The sequence below is a fragment of the Vicugna pacos genome, chromosome 10 (genome assembly GCF_048564905.1).
Source record: "Vicugna pacos chromosome 10, VicPac4, whole genome shotgun sequence".
Taxonomy (NCBI): Eukaryota; Metazoa; Chordata; class Mammalia; order Artiodactyla; family Camelidae; genus Vicugna; species Vicugna pacos.
In genome coordinates, this window is record NC_132996.1 from 62,750,169 (window position 1) to 62,774,522 (window position 24,354).

General features: G+C 37.8%; 2 protein-coding genes and 1 pseudogene across 2 annotated transcripts; 1 reads left to right on the forward strand and 2 right to left on the reverse strand.

Annotated features, from left to right (window-relative positions):
• Positions 1-778: 778 nt before the first annotated feature.
• On the reverse strand, positions 779-10,183 carry LOC140699049 (olfactory receptor 5M11). The gene is made up of 2 exons (XM_072970826.1): positions 10,179-10,183; positions 779-1,770 (listed from the first exon to the last, which is right to left on the reverse strand). Exon 2 carries the CDS (start codon positions 1,767-1,769, stop codon positions 849-851), a length of 921 nt encoding a protein of 306 aa, XP_072826927.1. The 5' UTR covers position 1,770; positions 10,179-10,183; the 3' UTR covers positions 779-848.
• Positions 6,427-7,365, reverse strand: LOC102528561 (olfactory receptor 5M5-like). Its single transcript, XM_015247810.2, has one exon. The coding sequence runs from the start codon at positions 7,363-7,365 to the stop codon at positions 6,427-6,429; it is 939 nt and encodes a 312-aa protein (XP_015103296.2).
• Positions 10,184-16,326: 6,143 nt separating the features above from the next.
• Positions 16,327-17,752, forward strand: LOC102528814 (olfactory receptor 5M11-like; annotated as a pseudogene).
• The last annotated feature ends 6,602 nt before the right edge of the window (positions 17,753-24,354 follow it).

A 24,354-nucleotide genomic window follows, 5' to 3' on the forward strand; every position in this document is an offset into this window, starting at 1 on the left:
AACTAAAAGTGAAACCCATGAAATTGAATTTAAAAAGTAAATAATTTAATTTTTTAAAAAAATAAGCAAAGGACCTGAATAAATATTTTTCCAAAAGAAGACATACAAACGGCCAACAAGTAGATGAAAAGGGGCTCAAAATCACCAGTCAAGAGAAGAATGGAAATTAAAATCACAGTTAGATATACGTTTACAATGTCAGAATGGCTGGTATCAAACAGACAAGTGATTACTAGTACTGGAAGGAATGTGGAGAAAAAGGAACGCATTACTGATGGAAATGCAGATTGGTATAATCACAATGAAAAACAATACAGAGATGTCTTTAAAATTCAAAAATAGAACTAGCGTATGCTTCAGTAAATGCATTTCTGGACTAGAAGTATATCCAGAGGAAATAAAATCATGATCTAAAAGAGGTTTTTGCTCCATGTTCATTGCAACATTATTCATCACAGCCATGACATGGACACAACCTAAGGGCCAATCAATAAATTAATACATAAAGATGATATCATACACACATACACAACATCGGAACATTATTCAGCCTAAAAATAAAAGTAAACTGCTATCGGCTACAACATTATGTTAAGTGAAATAAGTCAGACAAGTGGAAAGAAAAACACTGTATGATCTCACATTTATGCTGGTCCACGGACAAAACATTGAGGGGAAAGAGCCTAGACTAATAAATGCAGCTCATTTTCTCTCAAACCCGAGGACATTTGAGGCATATCCATAAAGAATATGAAAACTCATCATAAAATGCAAAGATATGTGAGCCAAGAATTTAGGGTTTATGGTTTATTGGAAATTGGAGGCGTTGCCACCTTAGTGACCATATTTCACCTGAGGACTCTCTTCAATGCTCGTTTTACGTCTTTGTTCCGCAGACTGTAGATCAGTGGGTTGAGAACTGGACTTACGAAGGTGTAGAAGACAGCTATTACTTTGGATTCCTCAACAGTCTTCTCTGTTGGTGGTCTTACATACATGCAGAAGAGAGTCCCATAAAATAGGGTTACCGCCAGCATGTGGGAACCACAGGTGGAGAATGCCTTGTGCCTTCCCTCTGCTGACTTGATCTTGAGAATGGCAGCAATGATGAAGGCATAAGACACCAGGATGATGGTGAGGGAATTGGAGAGGTTGAAGCCAGCTGATATGAGCATGGCAAGCTCTTTGACATAAGTGTCAGAACAAGAAAGCTTAATGAGTGGCGGGTCAGCACAGTAGAAGTGGTTGATGACATTGGATCTACAGAAGTTCAAGCGGAAGGTCTGGATGGCCTGGAACAGCCCATCTGAGAAACCATAGACATAAGGGAATGTGGCCAAGCAAAGGCAGACATGCCTGGACATCTTCACACTGTAGTGCAGAGGGCTGCATATGGCCACGTAGCGGTCATAGGCCATTGCTGCCAGCATGTAAAACTCGGTGAGGAGAAGTGCTATGAAAAGGTAACACTGTGCAAAGCAGCCAGCAAAGGTGATGGTCTTTCTCTCTGACAACAGGTTAGTCAGCATCTGCGGGGTTGCGTTCGAGGTGTAGCACAAGTCCACGAAGGCCAGGTTAGTGAGGAAGAAGTACATGGGCGTGTGCAGGCGAGGGTCCAATCTGATCACCAGCACCATGCCCAAGTTGCCTAGGAGGGTGACAAGGTAAACGACCAGAAACAGCACAAAGAGCAGAGGCTGGAGCTCTGGGCGATCCGTGAGCCCCAGGAGAATGAATTCTGTTATCGCACTGTCATTGGTGATGGGCATTCTCTGAGTCTGTGCCTGCACCTGGAACGAACGCAATGAAAGCAGATGTGATGGTGCAAATCACATTACTGACTATTGAAATGATTTTCCTCTCCCCCTCCAGATACTATCCCAAATAAATACTGCCGTAACCCGATGTTGTACTTCTACTGAGTCATTATTTCCATTCTCAATATACTGCACTATTATATTTACCTTAGGTTCACCTGTACCAATGGCTGTATCTACTGATAAGTATACTTACACCTAAGCCATTATCTAAGCTGTCTATATACTGAACTACTATTTTATTTCTCTCTCTTACCTGCAGGCTGTACTTATGGCTGTACCTATGGCTGTACCTGTAGATAACCATAATTATACCTACAGCTGTTACCTATCTGTACACTAGAGCTGCATATCCCCTACCTCCCTGCACTGTTTTTCCCCTGTAAGGCTCAGTTTAAAAGCCAGTCCTTTCTGAGAATGTCTCAACCCATCCCTGTCGTACATGAGTATGAATGAATTCCTCTCTACTATTTGCTTCGTGCACGCCCTACATACTCTATTCTGAGCACATTATATCCCATAATGTATCCCCTTTCTACCCATATATTAGTTCTTCAGTGCCCAGGACAAAGTCCAGTTCATTATTGTACTGTGACTTCTAAGCACATATTTATATACTGAATTGTAAAAAGGGAAAGAAAAAAATAGTATGAGCATGAAAGAATGAATTATTTACAAACTTCCACTCATCTCTGTATCCTTACAGAGCTTTTTGTGATGTCAGATCCTTAGAAGAGTTAAGGATTTTTTTAACTTTAGGGTATAAAGGATTTATTTGAGAAGCTTGTTGATCAAGCAAATAGACAGAAAGTTGGTTTAAGAAAGTGTCACGTGGGATACTGGAATCTTCATGTTTAACAATTATCCAGGAGACTGTAATGAAGGTGCTCCTAGAATCGTACTTTAAAAAGGCACAGTCATATACGTCAAATAAATGAATAAAGAATTATCAAATCAAATGAACTCTCCCGCAGTATTTTGAGAACAGTCTAAGACGTAAGTGTTGACAAAGAAAAGAAGTAACTTTGGCACTGTTAGTATTTAAGTTATTAATCACAATTGTATTTATCCAGCGGTATTACAATCCTGATGGATTTTTAGCTCGCCTTCACCACTTAACCATCCTGAGTCCCCTCCTCCTATTCTCCCCAGATGCTTTTATTTTTGTCTGTTCACTCTTGGTTAATATTTTTGAAAACCTGCACAATTCTTGCTTCATTTCTACGTTACTTTATTATAAGTTTTAGAAAGATAGTGACAAGTTTTTTTGCACCTATATCTCCTTTACCAAGAACGTTACGTACATAGTTAATATTTGCTGAATATGCTAATAATAGTTACTGAAAACATACAATGATCCTTAACCAAGATTCACTTCATTTTCTCATTTGCAAGTGGAAATAATAATATGTGTCCTGCCTCCTTCTCATGTCTTCGTGGACGTCAGACTAGATATTCATAAGACAAGTATTTCTTGGTACTCAGCATATTGTGTGATCAGTCACTTCAGTTACAAAATGAACAAAACCTTCAAAACCCCCTGCCTTTGTGGCACCCACATTCTAGAGAACAGGCTGTGCTGTAAGTAAGTCCATAGTGTTTCAAATGGAATTTGGAAGACAAGAAGTTCATATTTTAATAATAATACTAACAAAATTCATGAAAAGTTGACTCTTTTAGCAACAAATTGAAGGAGAAGGACAGCAAGCAACAAAGCTCTTTTAAGAAGAGTGTTCTAGGAGGAATAAAGAACAGAACTATTACTGAACCATCACCACCACTCCTGGGGATATATCCAGAAAAATACCCAAAACACTAATTTGAAAAGATACATGCACACCAAAGCTCATAGCAGCACTGTTTACAGTTGCCAAGGTATGGAAACAATCTAAGTGTCCACCTGCAGGTGAGTGAATAAAGAAGATGCAGTGCATATGCAAATGGAATATTACTCAGCCATAAAAAGAATGAAATTTTCCCATTTGTGGCAACATGGATGGACTTGGAGAGCATTATACTAAGTGAAATAAGTCAAACAGAGAAAGACAAATACTGTATGATATCACTTATATGTGGAATCTCAAAAATACAACAAACTAGTGAATAAAACAGAAAAGCAGACACAGATATAGAGAACAAACTAGTGGTTACCAGGGGGAGACGGAAAGGGGGAGGGGCAAGATGGCATAGAGGAAAAGGGTTATTATGGGATTATACAAAATTATGTGTGAAACTTTTGAAAACTGTAAAGCACTACAGAATTTAAAGAATCTTTCATTCAATAAAAATTATAGTAAAATACATATAACATGAAATTTATACAAAAAAGAAGATATGAAGACACCATATGTGACCTTTCTTTAGAACTTGTATGCATGGGTGTGTGTACAGAGTTCACGCAGAGCAGCCCAGAAGGTCATAAGTGAGCTGTTTCCTAAAACACAGATGTTTCACTTCACTGAGGATCTGATTCATCTCTACCTATCAGTTTCCTGCCAAAATGTCACAACCTTCACTGGAGAATAGGAGTTGGTAGTTAGTTGCGGCTTCTCTGCAAGAAGTGTTAGCAAGAAATACTCTGAAAAAAAGTCTATCTATTTGTATGACAGCAGCAAGGCAGCTCAGGAGATTCCTTATACCATTCAGCACCAAAAGAGAGAGAGAAGAGGTGGTGGTTACCAGGACAGAAAATAATGGAAAAACAATGCTCAGGATGTTGGAATTTCAAAGTTATAAAGACATGGCAGGAAATTGGACTTGAGGTTTCATTTGCAGAAGATCTCATTTATTACATGTCACTTAATGATTGCCTATTGGATCTGAAGTATCCTTGACTCACAAGCTTAGAAACTTATGTGGGATCCAGACATAACCAACTGAAGTAGAGCAGTAGTGCTGACAAGTGGAAAGAGGTTAAAAAAAAGACTATGAAGAGTATGTGTTTACAGAGAAGGAAAAGCTCAGCTGGTCCGGCTGCCTGAGTCAGGCCAGAGGGAAGGTGAGCTGCTTCTGTAAGTGGCTGTTAGATGCCTGTGCTCTAAGGATGAGAAGCCTGGTATTAGGATCAGCTCTGTCCTATGTGTGAAGACATGTCCTTATATTTGTGTGGGGTGAACAGAATGTTTGTCTTTCTTGATTCTTTTGCTCTAGTGGCAGGTCTGTAAACTATTGTCCAGAAAGATCAATAGAATTTCAATAAGCTTTTTGTCCAGGAAATTAGTTGCAGTTTAAATTCTGATACTGAAAACAGAAAGGATTCCATGTATATGTTTTGAGCAAACAAGGTACAAATTTGTGGGCATCAGTTTGAGACTTTAATACAATCTCCTCTTGACTGAAAATAAAGTAGAAACACAAAGACTTACTTCTGGTTCTGACAGGCACTTATTTTCTTAAACTCTGATTGAGGGAGTTCGTTGATGCCTCTCTAAGCCCACAAAGGCAACCATATATCTAGCAGGATATGGGAGGCAGGACCTGCCCTTAAAGCAAATCTCAGAAGGACTGAAGAGCAGCAGGAATGAGTGTGGCAGTGGGAATCACCTTTTTCAGGATTAATTGGAACACTTGGGGATCAGAAAGCAAATTGCAAGCCTCAGTCGTACTCTCCATAATGTCAAGTTACTGTTCACCCTGAGTTCTGCGGGGAGCACACAAACATCTCTCTCAGCTGTATGTATGAGACAAATACTCAGAGGGATAAGATCTGAAAAGAGCGGGAAAAGCAACTAGATTGACTGCTAGACCCCTGCTCTGCTCAACTCCCATCTTTTCTGAGAGATTTTCGGCACCGCAGACTTCCCCACCTTGTGTGCCTCAGGAGGAGACGCCAGAGAGCAGGGGGGCCCATGACCGGAGAGGTGTACAGTAGCTGGAACAAAAGGAGCCTTGTGTGAAGACTTGGCAGTGATTAGATATGCTTGGAAGAGTGGGCTTTATGGTATTTTTCTATTTCGGGCTGTGTGCTGGTAATAGTTCATAGTAAAAAACAAAAAATGAAACCATAAAACCAGTTGTATTAAAAGAAATAATAAAAAAACTTAAAGGAAATCAGGCATTTCCATCAAAAAGCTTTATGAATGAGGATTCCATTGGGCCAGTGCTAACATAGAATGATAGTTCTTAGAGTAATAACCTGAGATCCCAAAGATCTTTATTGATACATACTGTGAACAGAAGGAGAGCCCAACCAAACAGTCAAAAAACCCTGCCCTGCTATGGTTGAAATGTGGTTTCAAATAGTTTGGAAATCATTAAGCCCCCTCACAAAGTCTACCAAATTGTCATTGCTACAGCATGATTGGTAATTTTGTCTTTTATAACTTTGTAGTGGTATGACTACAATGGGTAGAATTATCTGCCCTTTATTGATTGTATAGAGCAATGACAATGCTATCTGGTCTTGTCTTTGACTTTCTATGTGAAATTTTTTTAATGCACTGAGACAAAACTGAACATGACCTAATAATTAGACACGTTCTTCCAAGTCTCATAGGTGAATTGCAAAAGGCAAAACAATACTCAATGATAGTGATTTGTTAATTTAAAATGCTCATCAATTGGTTAGAAAACATTGATATGTTAACACACCTGTGACCAAATGTCTACTCTATTTGGCAAACAATTTCTTTTGAATCACTTTCCTTACTGCACTTTTAACATCTTTGTTTTGAAAGCTGTAGATCAAAGGATTTAACATGGGACTCACAAAGATATAAAAAACAGCTACAATTTTCCCCTGTTCTACAGATGCCTCAGAAGGGGGCCTTAGGTACATGCAGAATAGAGTCCCATAAAAGACAGTGACAGCTGTCAGATGGGACCCGCAGGTGGAGAAGGCCTTGTGCCTCCCCTCTGCTGAGCGGATGCGCAGGATGGCTGAGGAGATGAAGATGTAGGAGATGAGGATGATGGTGAGAGAACAGGTGAGGTTGGCACCAGCCACCACGAACATGGCGGTCTCTTTGACGTAAGTGTCTGAGCAGGCCAGGACCATGAGAGGTGGGTCTGCACAGTAAAAGTGGTTGATTGCGTTGGGTCCACAGAAGGAGAGGCGGAGCAGCAGGATGGTCTGTGCCAGACCATTTGCAAACCCATAAAAGTAATTAGCAGCAACGAGAGAGAGGCAGACGCGTCGGGACATCTTGCTGCCATACGACAAGGGTTTGCAGATGGCCATGTAGCGGTCATAAGCCATCACTGCGAGCATGTAATAATCTGTGATCACCAGGGCAATGAAAAAGTGGAACTGTATAAAGCAGCCAAGCAAGGAAATGGTTCTTCTCTTGGACAAGAGATTGACCAGCATCTGAGGAGTGACGTTGGTGGCGTAACAGAGATCTACAAAGGAGAGGTGACTGACGAAGAAGTACATCGGCGTGTGAAGTTTCGAGTCAGCTCTGATTAAGAAAATCATGCTCACGTTGCCGGTTACCGTGATGAGGTAGACGACTAGGAACACCGCAAAAAGGCCAGGCTGCAGCTCCGCCCGATCTGTCAGTCCCAGGAGAATAAACTCAGTCACCGCTGTGCAGTTTGTCCTTAGCATTGTGTTTGCTCAGCTTCCAACGAGGTCTAAAGTAAAGGAAGTAAAAATGCATTTGTCCTCGGTCACTTTTCCATTACCCACATCATGTCGTCGGATGCTTACTCCCCCTCTCTCCAACCTGTGAATGCACGTAACACAAGGAGATAGCATAGCAAGCATGAGATTGATGTTTCAAGTGTCTAAATTAATATACAGTTCTTTATGTAAAGGGAGTCACATTTTCAAATGCTTTTCTGAAAGATTTTTCATACTTGAAAAGCCTTTAACTTTTCTACAAATAATGATCATAAATTGTTTACTTTCATTTCCCCTAAACATTACTTTTCTTTGAAATTACAATCCTTTGTTCTCAATGTATCTTTTTTATTTTTATTTTTTATTGAAGTATGGTTGATTTACAATGTTGTGTTAATTTCTGGTGTACAATATAGTGATTCCATTATATATATATTTATATATACATATATTACTTTTACTTTTTCATATTTTTCCCTATAGGCTATTACAAGGTACTGACTATTGTTCCCTGTACTATCAATATTTCTTTTGATGTGGTATCTAAAGCATCAGTCATTGAAGTTCACATGTTTTCACAGCTACATGGACTTAAGGAGGTGACACTGACAAATGACACAGATACTTACAGAACAAGAATCTGTCTACCTGCCCTTCTAAACTCAAGATCATTTTCGTGCTGGTCCCTCACCCTGCAATGCATGTCCATTTCCCCTGCTCTTTCTATATCAAGTGGCCAACATATCACCAAATCTTATTTAACTTTTAAGACTCAGCTCAGGATATCCATGGCTTCGTAAAATACAGCTAATTATTGGGGTCATGAGTGTGTTCATGGGGCACAGAAGTAAATCAATGTTCTTTGTGTAAAAACAGATAAGTATGCAGTACATAAACAATATTTGTATTTGTGTGTGCATGTGTGTGCATATATATGCATATGTATATATACATATATATACACACATACATATGTCAGTTTTACTAAATAGTCAAAGAGGGAGTGATTTGGGTAAAAATATAATGTATTAATTGACTCCCTGGTGGGGGAGGAGATGATTATTAAAAAAAGATTGATGAACATATCCCCAGGTAGTAATGATTTTACTGTAACTTTCCTTCATTTTAACGCTTGCCAAAAGTGAGGAAAAACTCTGTAACATGAATGATTTCAGTTCTTTCAAACATGTAAAACATCATACTGATAATTATAGTCACTATTACCTGTACAACTGAGACAGTATTTAAGAAATTGTCAAGTGCATCTTCCAACATTTGTGCAGTATAAAAGTGACCACTAAGACCGTTATAGAAAAATCTACATTTTCCTTCAATAATGCAGACTCAGGCATGTCAATGTCAAACTGACACTTCTTACCAGCTACAGGGCCAAGGATGGACACACAGCACTAAGTAAATGAGCCATTTCTGCTCTCATGCCCATTTCCATGATCTCATTCTGCACTTGAGGACTTCGGATTTATCGACCAGGGGAATAAAATGCAAGACCAGGCACCTACATCAATGAAATCATAATCACTCTATGCTTTTCGTTAATTCATAAATTATAGTAACTCACATAAAAAGCAAACATTCTTTTGGTGCTGAGGTTGTATCTCTATGTGTTAAATCCTTAACCAAGAGCCAAAATAATGAATATCTCCACTCAGGCAGCGCAAGCAATGACCATTCCAGATCATTTAACCGAGTACTTTATGGGAATAACCTTTTACAAAAGCAGACACAACATCCTGCAAGACTGAGCAGGAAAGCTCAGGGAGAAGTGTTTGCAAGTGATCAGAAGGGGTTCTACTGACATTCATCCTCAACTCAAGGTTCTCTCTTGTAGCCTTGGGTCTAGTTCTTTTTCCATTATGATACTATTCAACTCTATATTTATAAATATGTACTCTGAGAAGAATAGCAGAATTTAAACCAAAATATTTAATAATTTATCACAATATGTTTCAGGCCATAGTTTTATCTTTGTTTAATAAAATATTTATTTCTGGGGTTCAAAATATATATTTAACAATAATAAATCTTACCTGTGAAAGAAGAGTGGTTCCCAAAGACAGCATGGTGGGGAAGAACCAGAGGAGTTTATAGCAGAATCGTCATAGAGGGACCAGCTCTCTGTGGTGCAATTATTTCTAGTAGACAGTCGTTCAGACTATAAACAACCACCACTGTTTTATTCTTTTTAAATTATAACCTGATTGAGAACACAATTTTTTTTGCCACTCCCCAATATCATCAAGAGATCAAATCTCCTGAAATTGAAACAATGGGATTCATTATTTATTTTAATTAATGCCTGAGTGCCTCGATATTTGGAGACTTGACTTGGGGGAACTATTAAGTTCTCTTTCTTACAAAGGATAGAATGGAGCGTGGTGTGGGGAGTAAGTCTTGGAGTCTAGAAAACTGTTGGAGATCAATCAAGTATTGTTGTACTGGGACTGGTTATTTTCTGATCCTGAGCATTGCTCTTCATTTATTAATAGGCATTATAATGCACAGCAATGGAACCATTGTGGGTATTCAGATAACATAAACATGCCGGTTGTTCCTCCTTGGTCAGCCTGCCCCACCCAGACCTGTTGTCTTGTTTCCAGCTGACTTTGGCCAGCACGTCAGAGATGGGAGGAAGAGAACAGTAGCCAAACTGCCCTTTCTTTTTCTCCCAGTTTCGCAGCGAAGGTGCTGGAGTAGCTGCGTCCTTCCAAGGAATCTCCTGCTGGGCTGTGTGTTGAGAAGGCGGCCGGGTCTCTTCTTGCTTCTGGTCCTCACTGGACTCCAGACAGTTGCCCCCGCCCTGACCACTTCAGGAATTCAATGGAAATTGCTTTCTGCAATCAGCATCCAGGTGCTTAAGTCTTTGCCTAACTTCTTTAACAGTTCTTTCACTGATTCTCTGTCTTTTCCTTAAATTCCCTTCAGTTACACCATCTAAGTAGCATTTTATTTTATGTCATGTCCCGGACTCAGGCTAGATGGGACATAGTAGTTATTCAATAAATGTCGCAGTGGAAGTTGGAGCAGTAATAGTCATTATCATAATAACAATTATTCCTTTTGTTAAAGTTGGAGATATTCCTGATTTCACCATTGTTGGAGATTAAAGGGGTCATTGAATCACCCTCCTCTGGCTCCTGATTCGGCGGAACACTACCCAGGGGAGTCAGATACTAATATTACTGGCATCACTGCAGGTAAAATCGGATTTCAGAACGTGGCTTAGACATGCTTTCCTGCCCCTCTCCTCTGAATGGAAGTCACCCACGCACAGCAGAGCAGTGAGACAACTTGCTCCCTGCTTCCCTCTCCAGAGCCATGACACATCAGCACATCTGATTGAGATGAGACACGTGTGTCAGTCACACAGAGAAGAGGATGTCTTGTGGTGACAGCCAGGCAGCTGCAAATGATGTTTTTCATCATCTCACCAACCTCCATTCACCCTACCACAGTAGGCATGTGGGGGTCGATGGAGAGAAACTAGAAATTCCTTCAGTCTCTTTCCCTCCAAAGTCATTTAAAAACCTCTGCATCAATCCTTTTTATCACAGGTGGCACCTCCTTTCACCTGTGTGCATTCCAGAAGTCTCCATCATCCTTTATGACCTTTTCTCATTCCCACACCCTCCCATAGCCAGATGTCACCTTGTTGACTTTTTAAATATCTAAAGAATCAGATTCTTCCACATGAGGAAGAAGAAGAAGGATGGGGAGGAGGAGGAGAAGACGGAAGTGTAGGAGGTGGAGGAGGAGGAGAGGTAAGAAGAGAAGGAAGGAATTCCTGCCATTAAAAGTAACCTCAGAGAAGTTTGCAATGTTACTTTGACAGTATAGGGAGGTCTCTTTTCTTAAAAGCTTACCAACTTTTATTAATTCATTTCTTAAGTAAAACTTTCAACTCTAAGGAAGTGCCATGACCTGGAATTGCAAGATGCAAGGAAAGCCAGTAATGGCTCTGCCCACCTTTTATCTCATCCACTGCCAGCACACTGTCAGCCTAGTATCAGTCCTTTGTGGCTGGATGTATAGAAATAATAATATATTTTATAATATATATTATATAATGCATATGTTTATATATAAGTATATGTATATGTAATGAATATATGTACATATATTCCTGAATTTTAAGAACTCTGAAACGTAACTTACCGTTAAAGAACTAAACCTCTATGGCTTGGAGTGTTTTCAGAGCCAGCCCAGAAATACTTAAGACAGCAGTGTTTGATTTGAAACCTAGCTCTGTGCTCTAGGAATAATTGACTTAATTTTTCTGATATTCAGGTATTTCATCTGTAAAAAATACTTTACAATATCTGTATCATAAGGACATTGCAAGTGTTCAATAAACTTTGTCTCTCTGTGGCAATGCATGTGTACAACCACTTCTCAGTACTTGGCACACTCGTGGCTGCTGTCTGATAAGCACTCAGCAGAGGATACCAGCTGTCATGATAAGAGGGTTGCAAATGCATGTGCTCCACCACCAGACAGGGTAAAGAAAATGTGAAAATGTAGCTTGAAAATCTCTGGAAGTGCTTTGCTCTTCCACAGGAGTCCAATCCAGCTGAGCAGAGAGATGGTAAAACAAGTTTTTACAGTGTGTTTTTTAAAAGTGAATTGACTATAAAACCAATTAGTTCTACTTGTTCAACCTGAATTTAGGAAAATCCAAGATAATGGAGACTACCAAGGGCATGTACCTGAGATTATAAGGTTGAAGAGGATTGTAAAAACATCTGCAAATCCATCTCAACATGTCAATTATCATAAGATTAGTGAGCAAATTTGAATTTCTGTAATGAACCCAATATGTCACTTTAATGAGGAAACATAATTTCTTAACTACCCATTGAAACATAATTTCTTCTAACCAACGTATTTAATGAAGGATTTAACAGTGGCCTGTATTTAGGCCCAAGTGTTATAAACTATGAATAAATTATATTATAGGAGTGCTTTCATCCATTTCAAATTCTTTATTTTGTCATTCTGAAAATAGTTTTTGTCCAGTAGGTTTGTTGAGACGTGGCCTTTTTTTTCCCTAACCTGCAAGATCTTTGCCCAAGAGCTTTTGCTTCTTCCTTGCAAGATCATGGGAACTAGTATATAAAAATTTTGTATATTTCACTCATCTTTTCAGAAAAAAATATTAATGAACCAATGTCTTTAATCATATTACCTGGGGCCTTACATCAAGGTATAATTACATACATGAACTTGTGAAGTATGGTTTTCTTTTAAAGAGCAGCTTTGGACTTAGTCAATGATGTAAATAGACTCTTTTGGTGGATCCGTCCCTGCAAGGCAATGGCCAGCCCTTCATATTCTCGTCTTTCCCCTCATGTGACTGAGGAGGCCTCCCGGCACCGGAAAGGAGGCTTTGATCTGCACTCATTACCTTCCTGCTTCCCTCGGGTCCCTCTCGGTCTCTGACATGGATGGTTACCACCTGCTCTGCGCCGGCCACCAGGACCAGTGCAATTTGGGGTCACTATTCCCTCTGGGCTGGACAGGGCCTGCTGATCTCCCCTGCTGACCCTCCCTGCTGACCCGGCTGCATCTTGGCCCTTCAGGGAATTACAGGCCCTGCTTCGGTCTGCTCTGTCTACGTCATGAGTCCTGGCCCAGGACGTCTGCTGTGGGTACTCAGCTTCGCTGGTGCACCTGTCCCAGTCACCACATTTTAGCTATTGGCCTATTCCTCTATTAGGGAGATGCTGGAAATTTGGAAACCTGGGTGCTGTTTATGCCCCATGGAAATGAAAAAAACTGTTGGAGCATTAACCCAAGTCCAAGTGTGGATGAACAGCTATGTGAACCCAAAGTTTACTTTGCTGTGGCTGCCCACCAAACTGATTCAGGGCCAGGCCTCCAGCAAGTAGTGTGGGACAGCCTGGCTCAGAGAGCTCTCCTAAGGCTTTACATCATCTTTTTTTTTTTTAATGGATTGTTAGTATGCCTAGGCCCAAAGGCAAGACTTATTGCTGTCTATTTTTTTATGTAATAATCTACACTTTTTTTATGTGAGTAATGAATGGTAGATGGAGTTAGGGAGAGGAAGATTGGCTTAATCATATGGAAGTTATAATATCATTGCATTTTTTTTAAATTTATAATAGCATTATTATACACCTGGCCAGAAATACTAGGACTTGACTCTAATTTCAAGCACTAATGCAGATAAGACCTAAAGAAGAAATACTATGTGAGTTAATATATATCAGGAGTCACGAATTAAAATATCTTTGTATAAGTGGTCTATGCTAATGTCTACTTGAATTAATTTCATTTAAACTGATCTTTCAGTTGGATCTGAGGGTCTAAAAACTGATTCCCTGTGTTTTAATTCACAAGATGAAATGCTCTTAGATTACTCGCAAAAATGGAATAATGTACTGTTCACATGAAAGTCCATGAATTCACAACTTTCTGCCTAGCATCACTATTTTTTTATTCAGTAACTCTTCTTTAAAGATTAAATGTGCACTCAAAATGTTTACGGATCGCTACTGGGGATAGCAGATGAAATTGGTGTTAATTTTGTCCTTAGACAATTACTGTCCTTAAAAGAAAAGTTATGAAAGGAGGCGTGGACCACAAGAGAGGCAGAGACAACCAACAGTGGGCACTCAGACAAGGGAAACATTATCCCAGCTGAGGATAAGGTACGCAGACACATGGCAGAGATCTTTTAGTACAAAGAGAGGAATAGCTTTTTATCTGCCCAAGAACTACTTTCAGTATCAAAATCAATACGATGTGTTTTTGCATTTTCTAAAAGACACTGTGTACATCTAATGATTAACCCATAAATTAAGACCCGCTTCATTAAGATGTGACTTTCGTCAGCACCTCTGGAGGGAGTTCTAATGACGTCCCATGGGTGATCTCTTGATGAATGCTTCAGGGCTGGATCCCATTCAGATATAAACCCTCCTATTTGGCGACCTTCATGGAGGCTAAGAAATCACTGTTCTCCACAGGTAAGTCTGGCCATTCTGAAAATCAAGAGCTCATAAGAAATACTGCTTGTTTTCTTACTGTTTGGAACACAAGATGGAATTAGTAGTGACTATAAGAATTGCCAGATTGGGACCAAACAGGAGGCAGACAAAGTCCAGACTCCTTCTGCCAAAGACAGCAGGTGACTTGTGACATATCAGGAGGTCAGGCAGGCCTTGCCACCGCTCCAGCCCTTAGTCACAGATGCATTTCCCAACACAGCTAAGATGACGAGCAGGCTTAGATGTGGGGCTTTAGCTAATTCGGGGAATTTTAAAAGTCTGTATTTCTCTTTTAACTTGTTTTCCTTCTCCAAGCCGGTAACCTTAAAATTTGCTACAAGAAAATACGCTCCCACTCCATGTGCCTTTAATGATTTCAGACACTTATTTTTAAGAGAAAAATTTAAAGGGATTTGGATGAGTGTAAGGCTAAAGGTGAGAAGGAAAAAATATGTGAACACCTTTCCTTCCTCATCTGGAAAGGCTTCTGGTAGGTTTTTTCAGTTCAGTATTACATTGAAAACTGACAGTGTTGCTCCCTCCGTAATAATCAAAGCAGATCTGCACTGTCGTTTGTAGTAACTCAGTCTCCACTGGTAACATCAGGGAAGTAAGAAATCCACATACCAGGACAAATCAGGTGATGTGAGTGGAAAAGAGTACATTACTCGCTCCATCCATTCATTCAACTAATGGATCCTGCTCATTGACCACGATTCAGACATTTGCCCAAATTCTGGGGATATGGCCCAAAGAAAGTCCCTAACATTCTAAAATTGGGAGGGGCAGACAAAATATGAAACTACAAATTATTTATATAAGTAAATAATAACTTCAGAAGTGATCAATGGTATGAGAAAAAATAGATCACAGTTCATGGTGAAAGAGCTATGTGAAACGGAGTCACCTAGACAAGCGGTCAGGTAAGCCTTTCAGAGGAGGGGCCATTAGGAGAGAAACCTAAATGAAGTGATGGAATGAGTGCCTTACAGGTCTGAGGGGAGAGCATTTTAGGCAGAGGGACCAGTGTGTGCACAGGCCTTGAGGCAGGAATGTTCAAGGAAAACCAAGAAGTCACTGTGGCAGGAATAAAAGGACTGAAGGGAACGTGGTGGAAGTGTTTGGAGTGATGGAAATGATCACATAAGTCCTTGTGGATCCCGGTACAAAGTGAAGATTTTAGCCCAAGTGTGATAGAACGTTAGCGAACCACTTTAGGTCACTAACAGGATGTGATTTATGTTTATAACAAGATCAGTGGCTTGTGTTGGAGGAAAGTTTCAACCTGGAAGGAGAAAAATCATTAACAGTAGCTTTGGCAAGAGATAATTTCATCTTAGACCTGACTGGTAGTGGAGGAGATGCTGACAAGCTGTTCTAAGATTCAACAGGCAATGTGCTGAAGTAGAGCAGAGATTTCCTGCTAGCTTAGATGGAAGGTGGGAAGTCAAAGGTATGAGGTTAACTGAAATATGAATATTAAATATACAATACAATGAATATTAAATATATAATACAAAATAAATTGGGATTTTGTGGGATACAAAGAGATCAGTGAGATCATAGGGAGTACGGGGGGAAGAAAAATGCAGACCATCAATTGTTGGTTTGAAACAAAGGTGATGGGATGAAGAGAAATTCAAAGGACCCAAGAGGTTGATTGCTGTTGAAGAATAAGTAAGAAATCCAGGAAGAAACTGAATCTGAATAAATACACAATGAGGCTCTCAAGGAGTATATGCCACTCCAGTTACAGCAGGTGTGCCTGCACTGGCAATGATAGAACCAGTCTCCAGAAAGCCAGTCTCCCCCTCCACTCCCTCCCTGATCGAGCGCTGATGTCATGATCAGACAATGGCAGTAGTTATGTTTGAGCACCTGAGGTTCTGATTCCAAAGAGGGACACGAAAGAGCCAACTCAGATTCAGATATGTAAGGTGAGGGAAGGTGGGTGTTGCAAAGCAGCCAGCACAGATGGTACATGGACTTCAAAGGATGTTTATCAAATATGTTATCCCGTTTAACCAGACACCACCGACCGCGGGAGGCACCTGCTGAAACTCCTCCATCTCTGAAGGAGGTAACAACTTATTGAAACCTCTCTTTTCAAAACCAGTTTTCTTCGGGGTGCTGATTCATTTTTGTCTATTCTCGAATTGTACACGATTCATTTCTCTTTTTCACATGTGAAAAAATCACTCTTCTCTTAATAGAGAACATGAAGATGAAGCTATTTCCCCGGCGCAATGGCACCGAGGCCACCGAGTTAGTTCTGCTGGGACTGACCACTCACCGAGACCTGCAGCCCGTCCTCTTTGTGGTCTTCCTCCTGATTTACCTCGTCACCCTGGCCGGGAACCGTGGGATGACTTTATTAACCAGATTCACTCCCCAGCTGCAAACCCCCATGTACTTCTTCCTCACCCACTTAGCGTGCGTAGATATGTTTTATTCTACGAATGTCTCTCCTCAGATGCTTGCGCACTTCTTATCTGAGAAGAAGACCGTTTCCTACGCGGGCTGTCTGGCCCAATGTTTTGTTTTTGTGACGCTGCTCCTTACTGAGTATTACATGCTTGGTGCCATGGCCTACGACAGGTACATGGCCATCTGCAGCCCCCTGCGTTACAACAGCAGGATGTCCAGGCCACGCTGCATCTGCCTGGTCACCCTCCCCTACCTACCATGGTGGCCACAATGCAGGCGATACTGACCTCTCACTTGTCCTTCTGTGGATCCAACGTCATCAACCATTTCTACTGTGCAGACCCAGCCCTCTTAATGTTGACGTGTTCTGACACTTACATAAAGCAAACTGCCCTGTTTGTGTCTGCCGGGATTAACCTCACAAGTTCCCTCCTTATAATCCTCATCTCCTATGTTTTCATTTTTATCACCATCACGAGGATCCGTTCCACTGAAGGGCAGCGCAAAGCCTTCTCCACCTGTGGCTCCCACCTGACAGCTGTCACTATGTTCTATGGGTCCCTGTTCTGCATGTATCTGAGACCAGCAAACGAGCAATCTGTTGAACAAGGGAAAATTGTCTCAGTGTTTTGTATTTTTGTGAGTCCCATGCTGAATCCATTTATCTACAGCCTGAGAAACAAGGATGTGAAACAGGCTTTGAGAAGGGTATTTATGAGAAACCTTGGTAGGATGGGGAAAAGCCCTATTAAAACAATTTCCCAATAAAAAAAAAAAAGAATCTCAAAAACAATCCAAAAGTATGCTTTGTTGGTTCTGCCAACATTGGGATGCAACTCTTTGGAACAGCAATCATAGTTTAGATGCACGCAGAGCTTGGGATCGAGTGAGAGCCTATGGAAACAGAATGGCAAAGTTGTGTGGAAATGATGGTGGGCAAGAAACACAACAGCAGAAGTCAGCTGTTTACGATTCAGCTGGTTCACGGTTTTAGCGTCACTTAAGAACTCATTTCCACTTGATAAGTTAGCAGAGAAGTTCTCCCTTTCACTCCCTAGGTCACCAACATGGAGCATCCCTGAGCTGCTCTCACCAGCAAAGTGATGCGCATCGTAGTACATTTCCTCAATAAGAAACTGATTTTCTTCCCTGGTACATCTTATGTATATTCCTTAATGAAATGTGATTATCTTCTGAGAAAAATCTCATTTCTCTAATTTTCAATGTTTGCTCTGAATGAACCTTCGATGAATTTTTATGTCTACTTTGCTTGAATGGAAACCCATATATGTTTATTCTTTCAGCCAAAAACCTGATATTTTACATTTTAATAACCCAATGAGTCATTTCATTTCCTTTAAACAAAACAGACACCCTTATTAATAGGAGATATCCATTCCTGATTTAGAATTTTCATTTCTTTAATAAGATATTTATATCATCTTGTCCCTACAATATTAACAATTGTACACATCACTTTTTCACACATCACTTTCCAGTTCATTTCTAGCCACAAACAATTTTAAAATAACAGCTAGTTTAATATGCATGAAAATTTGGTTTTAGTGTTTTGCAACTAAGTTGTAGCATAAGCATATTTCACACTGCTTGATATTCTTTGGAACTGATCTTTATTTAAAAGCATAATATAACAACACTGATATGACATATATAGTTCACCACCTCATTTTAATAATTAAGGGGTTTTTATTTTTCCCTCTTTAGGAAAATGTTTACATCTGTAAGTTATTACTTGTGTTCAGTTGTTGTATTAAGATAGATTTCCACAGTTTTATTCATTGTCTTTATATTTCTGTCACTTATTTCATAAGAAAGCAACACCAGCCAATGAAAACTCTAGTTACCCCACATCCTTAATAGTCTTGGGAGTCTCCTTTGATTGTGTGCATGTGTGAATATTGCAGATATAAATGCAATGCAGAAAGCATTCATGCATTCAGATACAATTTGTTGGAACTCAACTTTTATTTATTTCACTTTTCCTCAATTTTATAGTGTGCTAGCTACAATGATAGTGATGTTTAATCTCAAGAAGAAAAGAGCCTTTATTCAGAGGAACCCTCTCTTGAGAAGGAAACTTCTGAATGAAAGAAAAATTGGGGTTCCAGATTAAAACATTGTAGGTAGAGAAATTGACAGTCAGTGGCCCTCATCACTCACTCCTAACAGACACATAAGGATAGATTTGATGACCTCTGAAGAGCTCAGCCTATCCAGAAGTACAGTATTTTTAAAGAAAAATAATAGAAGCTTGACTTAGAAGGACCCTGAGTGACCATCCAGTTCAACAATTTTATAGAACAAGTTTGAGCCTCTGTTTTTTTTTCTATTTTCATATTCCAATTCTAACATTAATAAATAAAGATCCTTTAATTTTATATCTTGGGATATAGATCGTTTGTTTTTTTTTTAAATTTCTTTTTATTCCCTTTTTTTAGTGGGGGAGGTAAATAGGTTATTTATTCACTTTATTTAATAGAGATACTGGAGATTGAACCCGGACCTCGTGCCTGCTAAGCACACACTCGACCACTGAGCTGTACCCTCTCCCCCTTGATGTGTTTGGAAATATGGACTTTTTGTTTTCTTGCTTATAAAGCAATAATTGTTTATCATGGAAAATGGGTGCATAAGATAAAAAGAATGAGTTTTAATTTTTGCTTAACTCTAGTATTTTACAAAATTATCTTAATGTATATATTGAAGTACCCTTCTTTTTTTCATAAAAATGCTATATAAAATGAATTTTCCCTTTTTAAATTGGGAACTTCTTCGTTTTAATGTCTGTATACATTCTAGTGCAAAATATGTCACATAATATTTAAACTCTCCTCTATGATCACAGCCAGCACAACCTTCCAGGGGTTCTAGTTACATACAGCAGGACCCAGTTCTATTTGCATATGTCTGTGCCTAACTGTGTATTAAATGTAGGCAGGCCTCACTTTGAACATGCTGTGGTCACAGAGATCCAAGCAAAGCAAAGACACATTTCCAGGTTACAACAGTTTCAGTTACAAGAGATCGTGCAAAGTGAGGTCTGCCTGTATTAATATATCTATGATTTCTTTTATCTTAACTATAAAACTAACATTATGATGAAAATCTTCACCCCAAGTTTCTTACTATTCCTTCAGCACATGCTGAAAAGTAGACTGAGTAAAAGTGTCCAATTCTAAGACTCCTAAAAACATAATGTTACATTAATTTCTAGAAAAAAATATGTATTATTATTTTTCCTGACATTATCAATGTACCAAACTGCCAGTCTTTTTGAACTCTCTTAAATATAATACACAAAGCAGTATTTAATTCATATTTTTATTACCAACAGTTTTACTCACTAATGTTAACATTTTGAAATTTTTATCAATTTTCTATTCAGAGCCTTCAACACGTTGTTATTTGAATGATTTCTATGAACTTATATTTTGGTACTGTCTCCACTTTATCTTATTTGTGGCAAAACCTTTTGTCAACTTGTTGGGTGCTGCTTAATTTTAAATTATTTTATAATCAAATTCAAGTGACTTCTATTGTGAATTTCCTGCACTGCTATTAAGCTGAGAGACATCCTTTCAGATTGCTGAAATATTTCATAGTTATTTCGATTCTGATCAACACGGAATTTGTTCAGTGACTAAGTGACTCACAGTTGAGGGTATGCAGGGCATGTCAGTTCTTTAGAGGGACAGCTGTTGGCAAGAGGAAATTCCAGTAGGAATAGGAGTCTGTATTTAGATATCTTTGTTGGAAAACTATGTTACATTATGGACATGGAATGGTGCAAAAATAAATGTTTTTAGAAATGTTGAAAAATAAACAGCATTAATGCCCCAAGGTTACATGATTTCCTCCTCATTTATAGGCCACCACCTTTCTGGCAAAAAATAATTAAAGTCACCTGTAACATTTCATCCCTAAGCTGCCCTCCCTGAAGCCTCCATTCCATACATCTCTTTAGATCTGGGGACTGAACTATAGCAATACTACTATTTTAATTTTCAAAAATTTTTTATTGACATGTAGTTAATTTATAATGTTAGTTTCAGGTCTACAGCAAAGTGATTCAGTTATACATATGCATTTTCGTTTCAGATGTTCTTCCATTATATGTTATTAAAAGAAATTGAATACAGTTCCCTGTGTTATACAGTAGGTCTATAGCAATACTACAAATACTAAAATATGTTTGAACATTTTCCAGTAATTTACAGTAAATATTTATCGCTTGTATGGCCATATTCAATTGTTTGTTTTTATGTATATGTGTGCATATAGCTCATAAATTGAACCACTATATACATCATTTCTGGGTTGAAAATATTGAATAGCTAGAAATATCTGGTTTGTATTCTCCTGAGATAAACTTGAAAGGGAAAAATAATGAATATGGAATTTCTCTTCTAGGAATTAAAACGTATTTTAAATCTACATAAATTACAAGAATTTAACTTAAAATACTTATAGATTGGTCAAAGAAGAAATAAAAAGATTCGTTCATTGTACAGAGAAGATAACATCACAAATTAGTGGGAAAATAAAGCATTGCTTAATAAATAGCAGCGGGAAGTGGGTTAAAATGTGAGAAAAGGGTTATATGTAATATTACAACATACAACAACATTGTATCTCAAATATTCAAGATACTTCTGTAAAATATGGCTGTGAAAATATTTAACTGATGTATATCCTTTACTGGTTAAATATATATATTTGAATTCATTTCTTCCAATTTAAAAAATTCCCTTCCTAAGAATTTCAGTTGAGACAACAGAGAAGCTAATAATCTTAAATACTATTTTTTAACATTAATAAAGTTACAATGAATGAATGTAACAAAGCAGAGAGGTTCTGAAGGCAAATTAGTGGCTACCAATGGGGAAAGGACAGGGGAAGGAGCAAGACATGGGTATGAGATTAGAGGTACAAACTACTATGCATAAAATAAGTTATAAGAATATATTGTGCATTATAAGGAATATAGTGAAGATTTTACCATCACTTTCTTTTTTTCTTTTTTTTGAATTAAAGTATATTTAAGTTACAATGTGTCCATCTCTGGTGTACAGCACAATGCCCCAGTCATACATATACATACATATATTCATTTTCATATTCTTTTTCACTAGAAGTTATTACAAGATATTGACTATAGTTTCCTGTGCTGTAAAGAAGAAATTTGGTTTTTTGTCTATTTTTATATATAGTAGTTAATATTTACAAATCTCAAACTCCCAAATTTATCCTTTCCCATCCTCTTTTCCCCCAGTAAACATAAGATTGTTTACTATGTCTGTGAGTCTGTTTCTATTTTGTATACTACTCAGCCATAAAAAAGAATAAAATAATGCCATTTGAAGCAACGTGGATGGACCTGGAGATCATCATTCTAAGTAAAGTTAAGCCAGAAAGAGAAAGAAAATACCATATTATATCACTCATATGTGGAATCTAAAGAAAGAAAAAAGAAGACACTAATGAACTCATATACAACAACTTTAAATGGAGTATAATCCATAAAAACATTGAATCACTATGTTGTACACCTGAAACTAATATAATACAATTATGTAAATCAATTATGATTCAATTTAAAAAAAGAAAAAAGGAAAAAGAAAAGTACAGTGAAATATTTACTCTCAAACATTACTAGTCATAAGTGTACATGGTTGATGCCTTCTAGAGAAAAATTTACCCATAGAAAAATTTAGCACTTAAGTCAGCATTTCCACATTTAGGAATCTATCCTAAAGAAACATCAGAAAGATATATACATAGATATATGAGACAGTTGTAAAAATAACCAGGATAAATATGACAGAATAATGGTTTCTGAAATAAACAAATGAAAAAAATACATCAAATGCCGAGAGAAGGTCTCTTTTAATAAGAGATTACAAATAAATTGTGCTTTTATTCAAAATTGAAACTAAACTTTATTCCAAAATTGAAATATCTTTCAGTATTTTCAATTTTCTTTTCTATAATTGAAAAGTAATATTTTTATAATTAAGTTCAAGTGTAATTTGATGCTGTGTATTATACTATATTAAAAATTATGTTCACTAAAAATTTAGTCCGTATGAAAATATAAACATTATACTATCAAATGAAAACTAATATTCAAGCTGGAATATGGCATATTATTCCAATTGTGTCTTATTAATTAAAAGAATATATGAGCATATCAATTTATTGAAAAAATGTAACAAAATATATACAGAAATTGTCCTTTGGTTTAGGACATATCACTGGTAAATGTTACTTTCTCATATCTGTCCCTATATATATTTATCTATAGTGGACATATTCACTAGGATCAGCCTTATTCAATCAACTGAGACTTGAGAATGAAGTTCAATTTTCTAAAACTGCAGGTCATCTGGATGATTTTTTGGAAACTAATTTGAACACATTACAGTAAATTTAGAAATTGATTTCATATGAGCATTTAGTATTGTGGTCTTAGTTAAAAACAGAGTGCACAATATTAGAATACAAACATTTAAAGCAGTGTAAAGAAAGTTAAATCAATGTTTCAATATGCAATCATCTGGTTGACCACTAATGCACATACAATGTGAATGAATCATGTATCTCTTTATATATGCTTCTATACTATTGCTTTTCTCAATTGAAAATTTGAGAAATACTAGCATAGTCTTATCTAGAAAATAATGTTTCACAGATAGATTTATAAACCAAAGTAAACGTTGGGTGTTCTCTTCCAGAGAGGTGGGTAAACGCTTACTCATTTGTATATTGTTTCAAGGCAATTTTTTGATCTACAGACCAATTGGTAGACTCTATCAACTCTTGATAAATTAGACCTGAGTCAGAGCAACTACATTAAAAGTACACCTAGAATACCATTGTACTTTTTGATACCTGAATTGGATCCATATCCCTGGAAACTCATAGAGACGTTGATAATTTATTTTCAATACTGAGGAGCAGAACCCAATATTTACAAATGGACAAAAAGTTTCTCAGGATATCTATGATGTGAGTAGGGGAAAAAATTAAATTAAAGTTTAAAGTGTTGGGAGATCCATATATTTAAAATTTCCCCAAGGTGAATCCAGAGATTAATCAGGCACTGGAGCCCTTGTTTTATATCACACATTGAAGAAGAAATTATCTCACAACATTTCTAAAAACTGAAGTGTAAAACTTAACCAGTTTAGAGCCTCATGGTAGTTCTGTAGACTATTAAATTCAAATGAGATGAATTTCTAATGTTACCATCAGAATGAGTTAATTATAATATATACATTCAAATAAGTAAATGTGTTAAATTGTTATATGGAATCACTGAATTTATTTTCAGAGGTTCTTCACTAAAGAAACTATATTTTCATTTCAACATTAAAATTTTTATTAAAATAATTTGTCTTGAAGGTATTAATTTTAAAGAGATTTTATGAAGACAAGCAAATAATGACTATAAAAGACTAAGTTTTCTTTTGGAGGGAATCACTATGTTATTACAGAC